Below are 12,951 nucleotides of genomic sequence, written 5' to 3'. Positions count from 1 at the left end.
GGTGCAATGGTTGCTTTTCCAATGTGTGGGCAGTTTGTTGGCCTGCGTGCATCGCGGAATACTCAATAGATCTGTCTTGATGTTTGTTGAACGCCTATTTGCTGCTCTAGTCGGCTTATATCCTACCGCTTTACAGGTAGCTAGAACGACAACGATGATTTTTTGACAAGAGAAATGGCTTGGCTTTTGATTTTCATCTGGGTGAAAATCTTTTGCTGTGGCGCTTCCAAATATAGGCAAAGTCTGAAATCAGTATCATCGGTAGTTCTTGGTGCTCAGACGACTATTTTCTACAGTAGACCGATTTTTCCATGGGAGATTGGTACGTAATGCACAAGTTCAGGGTTGCGTTGGCATATCAAGTACACAAAAGCCCGACAAACCAAAGAGAAAACACACACATGAAAAGAACGAACCCGAGAGGTCAAAATAGAGGGCAGCAACGGGACAAGCGAGAAACCTCGCAGTTGTCACCAAAGGAGAAGAAGGGGAGAGGAGATCCGATCCCAGACCAGCAAACCCCGTCAAAAGTAAAGTACAATATCCAGCGCGCATTCATGCAAATATAAGCAAATCCGATATCTACCAACTCATTCCACACCTAGTCCGGGTCCAAAATGCTTGTTGTTCCCGGATCTCTACATACCACATTTGATCCAAAAGGGAAGACATCCCCTTTCATAAACAAAATGAATTTATCATAGCCGAAATCTTTTCCTTTTCTGCATCACATCCCTTCCTCGGACCCGACACGGCATTGGTGAATACGTGCTTTATGTGTATCGGGAGTGTTGAGGAAAGGCACGCCGGAAAAACGAAGTATTTAAACCCGTATCCCATTCTTTGAATGTATAGGGTCCAATTTCCAAGCGCGACAATACGCTTATTGCTTAGCAGACGGCCTTTGAGCGGGAGTTCATGAGCAGAGCGACAATCAAGCCGTAAAGACCTGTGATGAGAGGAAATAATTAGAATGACGCGGGAAGAACTAGACGGTTGAGGTACAAGCTTACCCAGGACTTCAGCGAAAATGAGAATCAGAATCATTCCGACGTAAAGACGAGGTTGCTGAGCAGTTCCTCGCACACCAGCATCACCAACAATACCAATAGCGAAACTGGGTCGTGTTAGCGCATAAACGAGGCAGAGACCCGAAAGATCCGAAAAACGAATACATACCCAGCAGCAAGACCGGCCAGACCGACAGCAAGACCAGCACCAAGTTGAATGAACCCAGTGTATAGAGGGAGCTTCTGGGTCAGGTCGTTGGCGACCAGGACGGACACGACCAGACCGTAGATACCAATGATACCAGCCATGACAATGGGGACAATGTCTGTAACGAATTAGTAAGTTGCTGTTCAGACAAATTCTCTGAGCTGATGCTTCGGTTTCTGAGGTCGACATACTCTTAACGATCAGGTCGGGGCGGAGGACAGCCATGCTGCAAACACCGACACCAGCCTTGGCAGTGCCATAGGCAGCACCGAAGCAGGTGAAGACGATGGCGGACGTGCAGCCCAGCGCACCGAAGAAGGGCTAGAAAGAGGAGACATCAGTCATTAGGCCAAGACGAGTTCGACAAGCTGTAATCATGAATGGGGATCGGGAGGCTGGAACACGGGGGTGTATGCTGGAACTGGACCAAGGATGGTTATCGAGGGAGATAGACTAACCGCATAGACGGGGCTGTTTTGAAGTTCATGTTAGCTAGAATTCACGATTGCAAGCAATTCTTTGACTGATGCGACGGCAGACCGGGGTTCGATAGCTGTCAAGCAACCCAGGGGGCTAAAGGCGTCTCCAGAACGACTTACCAAAGTTCAGTGGCCATTTTGACGGAGCAAGTGACCCAAAAAGGTGATTCACAGAAACTCGAAGCTTGAAATTGATGGTAGGAGACCCGGTTGGTGCAAGCTCAAGCCGTGAAGGAGGAGGATGCGGTAATCGGGGAGGATGGAGAGTGCTACGAGGTCAGTCAGAGGCCACGCCGGTCCGTAGTCACGTGTTTTCCCAGGTTGGCGCACCCCACCCATTCTATACTATCATCACAAAATGGCTCAATTCTGTAATCTAGATAAGAAACCTGAGTTTTCAAGTTCATACTTTGGTGATATTACAGTGGATAGAGAGATGGATTTTTGGCCAAGTCATAAGCGCTCGAATGAATATACAGACTTCAAATTGTTCGTTGTCATTCAAGTTCTTTGTTGTACAGTTGGATTTTTTCTAATTAATCTACATTTTCCGGGCAAAGTCTCACTCAGAATCTATTGCGGGACTGAGAATGACTTGACATCCCGGTATATCGAGTTTCGTGTTGAGGCCAGACGCCCATTCCACCGTCTCCTTCTCTTCGTCCACAGGCATAGACCGAGAATAGGTGATCCCTTTCTCCGAGAGTGCCCCGAAGGCATTTGGGAGCGAGATAAGAGCTTGAATCTCGTTTGAGTGCGTATCAAGTTGTTCGGCATCAGACACTATTCCAAAAGAGTAATAGATTGTATCTGCAGGCGCGTTGGCCTGTCTCGACGCCTTCTGCGGAGAAGGTGTTGGTTCCCCCGACACGTAAAATTGGATGAAGTCGCCTTCTGTTGCGACTTGCGACAGTATTGAGAGATCATCGCCAATCAACCCATTTGGAAAAGACGGTGGCAGGTCTGACACCTTGCTTGTGTTATGACTGAAGAGATCATCTAGATGATCGAGTTCCACCTGACCAGCGGTGCCAGGAAAGGCGATTTCTGGATCTAGAGAAAGCAGACCCTGTTTCTTTCCCCATCCACCCCCGCCGCTTATGACACGATGTAATTTACCTCCGTGAGAGACAGATTCCAAAAGGCCAGATTGTGAGCATGAGACAGTCGTCGTGGATTTCTCAACCAAGGCCCAGACAGAGACTCTCTGGTCGACGATATTATTCTCAGAGATATAGCGAGGGAGCTCCTTCTCCAACTCGGAGGAGGCGGGCATAGGTGTAAACGAACACGGGTCTGTTGATTTCGATATTTGTCGTAAGATATTACCCATACTCGAGATGACCTTCCGTCGCTGACCCACGGGATGAAGCGGTAATGTCAATGTAGATTGAATGTCGGCAACGGGTGACGAAGACCTGACAATACAATTTGTCAAATCAACAGACTCTTTCAAGACAAATGCACCATTGTCTCCCGCTGTTTTATCCCAAGTCCAGCGCATTCCAACCAGCGTCGATTCCTTGCCGTTGATGAATATGGTATGCGCAAGTCGCAGGCCAATTTGGTGAGTTGAGAGATCCGCGGCGTCTACAGAGATTCCAAGATCAGGCTCCTCCAATGCAGGGCCCCCAAAGCGACGTGGAGGAGCAGCCTTCCCTTGCACATTGAGTTGCGGTACAGCAAGCAGAGACAGGCCTTCAGGTTCTGTGCCTTCAAAAGAGGCGCTTGTTTGGGAGGGTGCCGTGGGAAATGCGGATGTGTTTGGGAGCTTATCGATTATGGCTGCAACTGCATATATAGGATCCGAGCCGGCATATAATCGACCAAGCAATTTGGGGAGAAATTCATCGGTCGGGTCGAGCCAGTGTGCGAATTTGGGAGTAACAAGGAGGAGGGGGGTGGTATCTTTGGCGGGCGAGGAAACAAGGCTTGATAGGATATCATCTGCTCTCTAGACTCAACTGTTAGAGTTTCTCAAGAAGACAAAGTTTGATTAGCGTACAATTGATTCCGGTGTTTTGGTGAGCCAAGTATGGGCGAAAGGCATATCACCAAAGCTCTTTGTCGCAATCCATCTGTTCGCGCAAATTGACCTTGATGGAGCTCGGTGTGAGCTGCGCGTCAGGCGCGGTGTCACCGGATTTGATCGCAAAGGCATATACATTGCTATAGCACGCCAGAGATTACCAAGAATAGGACATAACTGTAAGCAAATGTGGTAAGCGCAGCAAGTTGAGGAACCTTGAACAATCACCGCGGAGCTGAAATTCGGAAAGTTATTAAATTGCCGTGTAATACATATACACCATACATACAAAGTTGGGCATGATACATGTATCTAAATACATCAGCTCTAACCCAATTAGGAAGGTAATCCGCGGACATCCGCGGATGGCCCGGCATCATTTGCGTTGTCTTCACCTCTGAATGGCTATCATCTCGTGGAGCTAGTTATCACGTTAGAATCTCCGTATTTACAGTTGAGACTCATCGGACCCTCTGGTAGCGAGTGCGGGCCCTGCACTATATAAGCAGAGCCTCCGCGGACGTCCGCAGTTGTCCGCGGTTGTCCATACTGGCAGCAAAATGAAGCGTAACAACACAGGTAAACCAATCACGACGGTTGGTCGATGGTCTCAGCCAACACTGTCATGCTTTGCATGCCGTGAGAAGAAACGTCGATGTGACCGCGTTCAGCCATGTTCCAATTGTGTCCAAAGGCGCATTCCATGCGAATACTCCGGGCCCCGTTCACATGCGGCGATTGGCCTAGATGCAGTACAAAGGTCCGCCTCTTGTGAGATCAGACATGCAGAAAAGGATACGCCCCAATTGAAGCCCTCTGCCCAGTGAGTCTTTTGTACCTTTCGATAGATCCCATGATTCCATCTGCTGACTGTTCAAGTAATTCTGACGAACTCCTATATCGAATTCGGAGACTGGAAGAATCGGTTTCCAGAAGACCAGGCATAGCTCAGGAGTTTTTCAACAATAATCAAGACACAATTTCATTCAGAGACACAGAAAATCCGGTAGGATCCCTATCGCTTTGAAAACGTCAACACTGCAAGTTCCTGATGCCTACTATAGACTTTTGGCTCCCACTATGTCACTCCTTTCAGTGCTCATATATCCTCTACTTGGAATACAGAAGACCGAGGCTTAAGCATATATGAAATAACAAGACGACTACCTCCTTTCCATCAAGCCAAGGACTTATTTGAACACTTTGCGACCACATTTCAACCGACCTTTGGAGTTCTACACATCCCCACTGCTCGAAAACTTATGGAGAGAACTTACCAATGCATGCTCGAAGGTGAAGAGCCCCCCTGCGTCTGACTTACTGCTAGTCTTTGGCATTTTTGCTGGATCCGCACTCATTTGGACGCCGCGACTTCTCGAAAAACTGGCTACTACGAAGGTTGGGGTGAAAGCAGCTTTCATAGCTTATGTCCGCACTGCACTTGCAGTACTAGAGCATCCAGATCAAATAATTCAACCATCAACTACATCTCTTGTTGGTATGGGGATCCTCGGACATTTGCTCATGAATACCGATGGATTCCCGATCAAAGTCCATCTGATTCGACACCGGGCTTTATTAATGTCACGGGATTTGCAAATCCATCGCCTAGACACTGCTAGAGCCTGCGAAGAGCGACGGATTAAAGGATGCGATATGATAGATCTCGAGGTTCAGAGGCGCGCTTGGTGGAATATGGTTGCGTCTGACTGGTGAGTTGCCATCCATAGAACCCTGCTATCTGCAATCATGCTTACCCGAAAGGCTTCTCTCATTTTCCGGTGGTCCCCAAGAGGGTGCATACACGTTCCAGTCTAAGCATATGAAAGTGAACTTACCCAGCAATACGGATGATGAATTGATCACAGCATCGGGAGTTCAGCAAGAATTCCCTTTGTCTGTTCCCACAGCCATGTCGGCATTTTTTGCCCGGGTCCAGGCATCTGAACTTTGCCGTGATGTTATTGATGCCTTGCCGTCCATTATGTTGGACTCCCAAGAGTGTGATTATGAGACCATTTTAGAGCTAGATGCCAAGTTCCAGAAGCATATGGACGATCTCCCTTTCTTCTTCAGGCTTGACCAGGCCAGCATTGAGCAAAGTCGACAAATATGCAAGGAACGACCATACATTGCCTGGCAACGGGTCACTCTTCATTTCAGCCTCCACACACGCCTCTGCCGACTCCACAGGCCCTATCATCTTGAAGGTATCACAAACCCGAAATACGCCTACTCCCACAAAAGTTGCATTCGATCTGCGCAGAAAGTCCTGGAATTGCGGCGTTCGATGGACGAAATTGCAGTCGGGGTTGGACTCAGCCCATCGCGTTTCTGGACCGTCATGCATCATCTGTTCTTCGCGGCGCTAATTCTCGCCATGGATGTATCATTCAACCCGCACGCACCCGACGCCGAGGCTCGCAAAGCAAAAGTACTGGCAGCGTACCAGACATTGGAGAACTCGAAGCACGATTCAAATTATCTCATGGAAGGAATTCAGAAGAATTTACAGACTCTCATGTCAACCCTTCATAAAAATCGGCCACAGACTTCTGGTACAGGGACCGGTGTTGTGCAAAGTGGTGTTTTCGCCGAGACAGGCCAAGCGCCCGACCGACTTGGCGAATCGTCGACAACTCACGAGGGTGGTGGAGACGGGATTGGTGCACAGCTGGCCGTGAATGAAGAATTAGACCTCGGCATTGTTAATGACTTGGACCAGGAAGGTTGGGAGCAGCTCTGGTCGGAATTTGTGGCCGTTGCGCCAGAACTGGACGTTCCACAGTGGAGCTCATTACTGGAGGACGTTGATTTCAATCCACAGCTGGACGCATACTATTAGGCGGGACAAGTTCATTTCCTAAATCTAGAACACAGTCCACTTCCGACCTAGCCAGCTGTCTACTGCTTATATACGGAGTGCGGAGAGTTGAGGTTATTGCTCCTCCCAACCCAAAATCAAAAGCCGATTCCGAGCCCGAGATTCTTCAGGTCACTCAACTTGCGTCAGTAGGGAATTGTACGGAGCACGAAGTACAGGAACCTGCTTTTTTGCAATTTAGATCAGCCACAACGAATGTCGCACGAGGACAGGACTCGAACTAGCCAAGCGATAAGTGAAGTCATGAGTGACCAATGGCACTGCGGAGGCTAGGCATCAGCTTGGCAAGTGGGGGGAGGTAAGGGGATACCCTAAGGTAGGGCGTGTAGGGCTGGTCGTTGAGCAAACGCCACAGTGACGAATGTGTACCTCGGAGAACTCGCAATGGAACGAGGATTCCATACTTTGTACTTTGTACATGTGTTCAGAGTACTTGTACTCGGTACACATACATGGACTGTACTTAAAGTGTGCTCCGTATGAAGTGCTCCGTATGAAGTGCTCCGTATGAAGTGCTCCGTATGAAGTGCTCCGTACGGAATACCCCGTACAGCGTGTATCTGGAGATCGCTCTGGAGCAGGTTGGTGGCACACCAAAGCAAGTTCCCCCAGCCACGTCAGGCCAATGCCAAGCTTCTTGCCAGGCAACCAGGAAACGGGCGGTTGGGATAGGGCGGTTGAGAATGAAGATCCAGGGCCGAGACCGGAAATGATTGGGGATGGCTGCAGCGTGCAGCAGATCCTGCAGTGATAATCCTGGAGGAAGACAAGGTTAGAATATGTGATGACTGTCAACCAGCGCCTATCGAAATTCCACCTGGAAGAGTACTGGGACTCAGTACGAAGTACGGTGTACTAGTAATTTCCAAGGTTGCCAAGAGAAAGCGCACAGCCACAGGCAGCCAGATTTACAGTACACAATACCTATTGTGGATTCTGTCATCCAATCACAGGTAACTGTGGCAGGTGCTCCGTATACATCAAACTGAGCCACAAGCAGTCAATGACGCAACGGAATCGGGAGCTTCCTTCCTCAGGTTCCCTGCCTTCTTAAAAAGACCTGCACCTGCCTGGTTCCCACCCCCTGATTCCACCTACTCTCTCTCTCTCTCTCTCTCTCTATTTCCCCACCACATTTTACCTCTACCTCTTGATTTCCCTAGGAAACTACCGCCATCATGTCTGGTTCTGCGTGAGTCCCTACATCCCCTGTGCCTTGTTTTTGGCATACCTCCCAAGTTAATCTTTAGCCTGGGTGATATGATCTGACTGCACTCGTCCCACCCCCAATTGGACCATATAGCTATAACCGTGACCGTGGCCATGATTGCTGACTCTCCCCAGTGATTTGTGCAATATCCTTATTGCCATCTTCCTGCCTCCTCTGAGTGTCTTCCTCCAACGCAGCTGTGGTTGCCAGCTGCTGATCAACATCATTCTCACCTGCATGGGTTGGATTCCTGGTTCTGCCCACGCTATGTATGTGCCCAATTTTTTTCCTCGTTGGAGATCATCATCATTCTCATTTTCCCTGGATCGCGGCTCGCTAACCCCATTCCTCAGCTACCTCATTTTGAAAGACAGGAACTAGCGACTCCATTCATCCTGACAATTCCGCGTCGCCGCCCTTCGAACGAGCCCTCCCAGCAGAGAATGATATCCTTGCTCAGCAAGCCCACTTGCTCTCTTGCTTGCCACGTTTGATTCGGGTCACGGTTCAACGGAGCAGATTTATGAGTGGCGGCGCCAACATGCTTCCGCAGAGGTCCGGATTCGACTAGCCTCATGCAGCTCTTCACACCCCACTACTTGGCATCGAAGATGTCCATAATCCCCCTAATTTCGGGCGATATTGTATATCGTCGGAATCTCTTATGTATTTCTTGGTTCGATACTTTTTGCTTCGATCTCACGAGTTCTGTTTCTTTTCTTTTCATGTCAAGTGATACCTCCTCATAGTGTTATGGGCGTGTCTCGCGTCTTTTCCGCGCGCGCCGGTTAGTTTTACCATGGGAATGACAGCTGTTTAAATGTCGCTTCAGTATTTTTTCCAAGACACCAAGAGTAGGTTAATACATACTCCGTAGTACTCATCTGACTGATGGGCGAACTGATTCCTGTGGAGACCGCGACGCATCATCCCATCCTAGGATGGCGGGCGACCCTATCGGATAAGACGGCTGGGGGTCATCGAGGGAATTGCTATCTACAACAACCCGCCCCGGAAAAAGGCAGCCCCCCCATGCATGATATGGCCGTTCGCTCGATGCCAATATTAATACACAGCTCGTTGGGGTTCAAAATGCGTTCAATTTCCATTTCAAGAGGCTCTGGCGCTTTCCAGAAGTCTCGGGTGACTCAAATACAGGGAAGATCTTGACCCGATATGAACAATCAAATCTTTCGACGTGATTTCGAGCCCCCAAAATGATTAACAAAGCATGATCGATCTTTTCAAAGACGTTTGAGATCACCTGAAACACCGCACGACGCATTGGCTTTTCGCGCTGACCTGGAAGCGCCCTCGTTGTGCCTCGGCGCGTACCCCCCCCCCCCGGCGCTTACAGCTGCACCATCCAACCAGCATCCAAAGAGCACAGCGCTTCACCTTCCCCGTTATTCGCCAAAGTTTAACAAGCCTAAGGGAACGATGTCATCTCGTTTCACCAGGGTGCCTACAGGTGCTCCGCCTCATCGTCTGTGTTTCAGAACCTCGTCGAATCCAACCTGTTTGGTTCCTTGGGCAGCAGATCAACGTCATGGCGAGGTTATGTTGCCTCGCGCGTAAATTCGAGATGCGCGAAGATTTGGTGTTTTTGGTTTTAATTAAGCCATGGCCACTCTCAAGGGCAAGTGGCTTTTCTTCCCTTTGCTTATATTTTTCCTTCTTACTAGTGCCATCATGCCTCTGGGACAATTTTCGAAAGAATAAACCGAATCGTTCACGAACAAATACGTACACGCATCGACCGATGATGGTAACCTCGAAGAACATATGGAATCGAGGGTAGTCACTCCCATGCATTATCAGTAAAGGTATGCTCCTGGTTGCGAAACACTGGCAACGTCTCCATACTAATTGCATAGAGGTATAGACTCACCACAGCATGATCCTCCATTCGATCTATATCCTCTCTGTGGGCCTCCTGTCAGTCGCCTTGGTCTCGGCAGATAATTTGGGTACCGCAAGCAATGACTCTTCGCTTTGGGACATGGTTCCGGACTGCGCCCGAACTTGTGTGAGCAACTTTATCGATGCGCAATATACGGAGAGTGGATGCCAGGACTCGACGGATATAAAATGTCTATGCCGGCACAAAACCCCCAGTGGGCTGACACTAGGAGAAGCAGCTTTGAGTTGTACATATGCGCTGTGTGATGACAAGACTATGAAGGACGCCAATGCCTATCGAATCTGCGACTCGGTGACCGGTGCTATTTCAGAAACCCACGCCACAATTACAGCAACCACGTTCCCTAAAATGACCACCACAAAGACTCGGCAAGCAACAACGACAACGAATAAAGATAGCTTAACCTCAAAGACTGCAAATGAAGCGCCGGGGATAACTACATTTGATCCAACAACAACAACATCAGACCCGAAATCGACCTCAACCTCAGATCAAGATCTGAACTCGACGCCAAAAGCCACTAGCCTGGAACACTCTTCTTCAAGTCCCAGCCAAACGCAGACGTCGCCTATATCCACTAATACATCCGAGCCAGAGGGCAATGGAGCCCATCATGGAGTTAGCGCGGGGACGGTCATTGGCGTTTCGGTTGCATCAGGTGTGGCTGGATCTCTCTTAATCGCCGTCGCCGTATTTTTCTGTTGCAAGCGATGGCGACAGCAGCGACGAAACTCATCCGAGCCGGACTCGGATTTTTTTGAAATTGGAGGCACCATGGCTGAACCTCCCGGGTTCTCAGAGGCATCTTCCCGACGATCCACACCAGAACCAGGCCCTGGCCCTGGGCCTTCTTTCAACCCTTCTAACAGGGAGCCAGAAATTTCAGAGCCTCAGCGTAACTTCCAGCCAGGATCGCAATATCCGCCGACATTTGCGGCCTTCCCAACTACTTCTTCCTGGGAGCAGGTGGGGCAAAGGAAACGAGAACGTATAGGATTTGCTGTCAGCTCTGCTTCGGATTGGGCAGATTCACCGCGATCGCAGGCATCACAAGCCCCATTCCCAGATACGATACCTAATCATGGGCCTGGGCTATATCCAAAACCTCTGAAATGGAGCCACCGGCCAACTAGTGGGGAAACGCTCTTCGAAGAGGAAGAGGAGAATCAAATTCCGAGCATCGTTGCGGCAGCATATCAAAAGCCTAGCATGACCCAAAAACCAGGGTCTCCGCGCCTTATGGCAGGATTGCCGGCAAATCCTCGAGCTCTGAAAGAGGGCTTTCCGGCAGATAGATTCCGTCGTGCCCCTGCAGGCCCTCAGTCAAACACCCACGATGATTCTCACTCTCAATATCCAATTGGTATTAAGCCCGTGTCCAGGGGAAGAACCCCAGCACCGCTCTATAACCCAAAAAACATACAGCGAGCCTCCTATACCTCAAATAGCAGCGGTACCCCAAACTATAGTTCTGACTGTTCCCAAGACACAACATCAAATACACTCCTCACAACGCCGGGAAGGCCAGATCCTATAGCCCGAAAACCATCACCAGGCACTGCAACACTGGCGCCCCCCCGCTGAGATTGTTTCACGGCCGCGTGTCGTCCGCGGTGATGATATCAAGCGTGTTCATATTCGAAATAGCCCTCGACCACGTCCACCAAGTGGGGGAAGCACGCCATGGGGCCCAGAAGATCTTTGGCTTCAACGTGGTCGTACTGATGCATCACCTCCACAAGCTTCATCCGAGCTCCCGTATCCATCTGAAAGGTGTCCTGGAGTGGTCTTTTACCCGTCCAGCCCGAAAAAAGTGCCTCCAGGCGTGCCACATGGGGTATCACCAACGGGAAGAAATTTGACACCGTCGAAGAGAGGAACTGATCTGATATTGAGGGTTGATTGAGATCCCTCTCTTTTGTCCTGTCCTGTTATTTACCCTTTCTCCTGTAAATTAAATTTGGTCTGTTTTTGTACAAAGCTATCTACATACTAGCAATGTGATATATGAAACTATTTCTGCTGATGAGCAGCAACCAATATCTAGGTATTAAGTTTTATTTTTTAGGCCTCATATGACAAAACAGCAAGATAATTTGGGTGGTCAGGAAGCCTGGGGGCTTTTCCCCCTGCACACTGCACTACTCCTACCTTCCATTGCACCGTCGGCTTCTAAACAGCCTGAAAATGCTATATATGCAGATTTAAACCTTGGAACCGTCCATGGACATTCCCCCAGAGATCTTCCAGTGACTTTTGTTCTAATTCCAGTCGGTGTTTGGTAATGACGGGAATGTGGTATTTGATGCGTTGGTTAGCGACGCCACATGCCGCTTCGAGCCGTCGACCACCATAGTCAACCACTCAGACCGTGTTCACTTGATGCTTTTCTTTGGGTGGAGTTCGTTCTCGCCTTCTCTCTGGGTTACTGACCCGAAGTTGAACTCTAGTAAGTATTTCATCCAATACTTTAGTTCCTGAGGCTGTTAGGTCAGCCAACGTGACTGCATGACGTCACGGGGTCGATCTGTCCCTGCAGCAGCCTGCCATGATTTGTTACTGCTACAAACTCGGGATACTCTGTACGGGCTAGTGATGGAAAGGAGTGATGTTTGAGCGCCCCTATCGGCCAGGCTTACTTCCTGAACCGAATCGTGAGCACTCTATGCTAGCACTATAGCCAGGATCGGAATGATTACGGCGAGGCCCATCATTACCCTCATGAGATTGACTTACTTTATCACTCAGTGCGCTCTACTCCGCACTCTCACACTTTAGACACTTGCGTCTCTTTTTTGTTGCACCCAAGGCACGCTGTATTGTGGATAGAGAATATTGTGGATAGAGAACACGCACGGTGTTGTCCCTCAAAAGTCATGACCCGGATAATGACGCTGGGGTCTGAACACATGGAGTGGGTCTCCTAGGATGCAGCCAGCGGTATGATCCTCGGTGAAAGGACACTGCTTGGCCTCAGAATGTTATATTAATGGCCTATTACCCCCCCACATGCTGCAACAGTCTAACTGGCTTTCGTCACGATTTGCGTCCATCTGTTCAGCCTTCCTGCGAGCAGTCTGCACATCAGCCACCGACGGCGAGGCTTAATCGAACCGTCAAGTCTACTAAATAGTAGCGAAGAATTCCTCCGGCAATACAATTATCGATAGGATTAAAGCCATTGTACTCCGTACGTATCGCTGGCAG

The 12,951-nt window shown here is 49.3% G+C and overlaps 6 protein-coding genes across 6 annotated transcripts; 4 read left to right on the top strand and 2 right to left on the bottom strand.

The window, feature by feature from the left end:
- Positions 1 to 890: 890 nt before the first annotated feature.
- On the bottom strand, positions 891 to 1,834 carry N7533_007379 (H(+)-transporting V0 sector ATPase subunit c; the record flags this gene model as incomplete). Its single annotated transcript, XM_057104029.1, has 6 exons — positions 891 to 949; positions 1,014 to 1,117; positions 1,180 to 1,336; positions 1,410 to 1,539; positions 1,677 to 1,689; positions 1,818 to 1,834. 6 exons carry the CDS (start codon positions 1,832 to 1,834, stop codon positions 891 to 893), a joined length of 480 nt encoding a protein of 159 aa, XP_056958986.1.
- A 425-nt stretch (positions 1,835 to 2,259) lies between these two features.
- Positions 2,260 to 3,864, bottom strand: N7533_007378 (uncharacterized protein; the record flags this gene model as incomplete). Its single annotated transcript, XM_057104028.1, has 2 exons — positions 2,260 to 3,651; positions 3,703 to 3,864. 2 exons carry the CDS (start codon positions 3,862 to 3,864, stop codon positions 2,260 to 2,262), a joined length of 1,554 nt encoding a protein of 517 aa, XP_056958985.1.
- A 1,443-nt stretch (positions 3,865 to 5,307) lies between these two features.
- N7533_007377 (fungal specific transcription factor domain-containing protein) lies at positions 5,308 to 6,571 on the top strand (the record flags this gene model as incomplete). Its single annotated transcript, XM_057104027.1, has 2 exons — positions 5,308 to 5,438; positions 5,491 to 6,571. 2 exons carry the CDS (start codon positions 5,308 to 5,310, stop codon positions 6,569 to 6,571), a joined length of 1,212 nt encoding a protein of 403 aa, XP_056958984.1.
- A 1,217-nt stretch (positions 6,572 to 7,788) lies between these two features.
- N7533_007376 (YqaE/Pmp3 family membrane protein) lies at positions 7,789 to 8,391 on the top strand (the record flags this gene model as incomplete). The annotated part of the gene is made up of 3 exons (XM_057104026.1): positions 7,789 to 7,802; positions 7,955 to 8,089; positions 8,202 to 8,391. 3 exons carry the CDS (start codon positions 7,789 to 7,791, stop codon positions 8,389 to 8,391), a joined length of 339 nt encoding a protein of 112 aa, XP_056958983.1.
- A 1,326-nt stretch (positions 8,392 to 9,717) lies between these two features.
- Positions 9,718 to 11,328, top strand: N7533_007375 (uncharacterized protein; the record flags this gene model as incomplete). The annotated part of the gene is made up of 1 exon (XM_057104025.1): positions 9,718 to 11,328. The coding sequence occupies one exon, from the start codon at positions 9,718 to 9,720 to the stop codon at positions 11,326 to 11,328; it is 1,611 nt and encodes a 536-aa protein (XP_056958982.1).
- A 32-nt stretch (positions 11,329 to 11,360) lies between these two features.
- N7533_007374 (uncharacterized protein) lies at positions 11,361 to 11,628 on the top strand (the record flags this gene model as incomplete). Its single annotated transcript, XM_057104024.1, is given in 2 exon segments — positions 11,361 to 11,557; positions 11,568 to 11,628. 2 exon segments carry the CDS (start codon positions 11,361 to 11,363, stop codon positions 11,626 to 11,628), a joined length of 258 nt encoding a protein of 85 aa, XP_056958981.1.
- Between the last annotated feature and the right edge of the window lie 1,323 nt (positions 11,629 to 12,951).

Source organism: Penicillium manginii (assembly GCF_028828005.1).
Source record: "Penicillium manginii strain IBT 31320 chromosome Unknown utg000005l:1.0-5665137.0:1.0-5668048.0, whole genome shotgun sequence".
Classification (NCBI taxonomy): Eukaryota; Fungi; Ascomycota; class Eurotiomycetes; order Eurotiales; family Aspergillaceae; genus Penicillium; species Penicillium manginii.
This window is presented reverse-complemented; position numbering and strand designations above follow the sequence as displayed.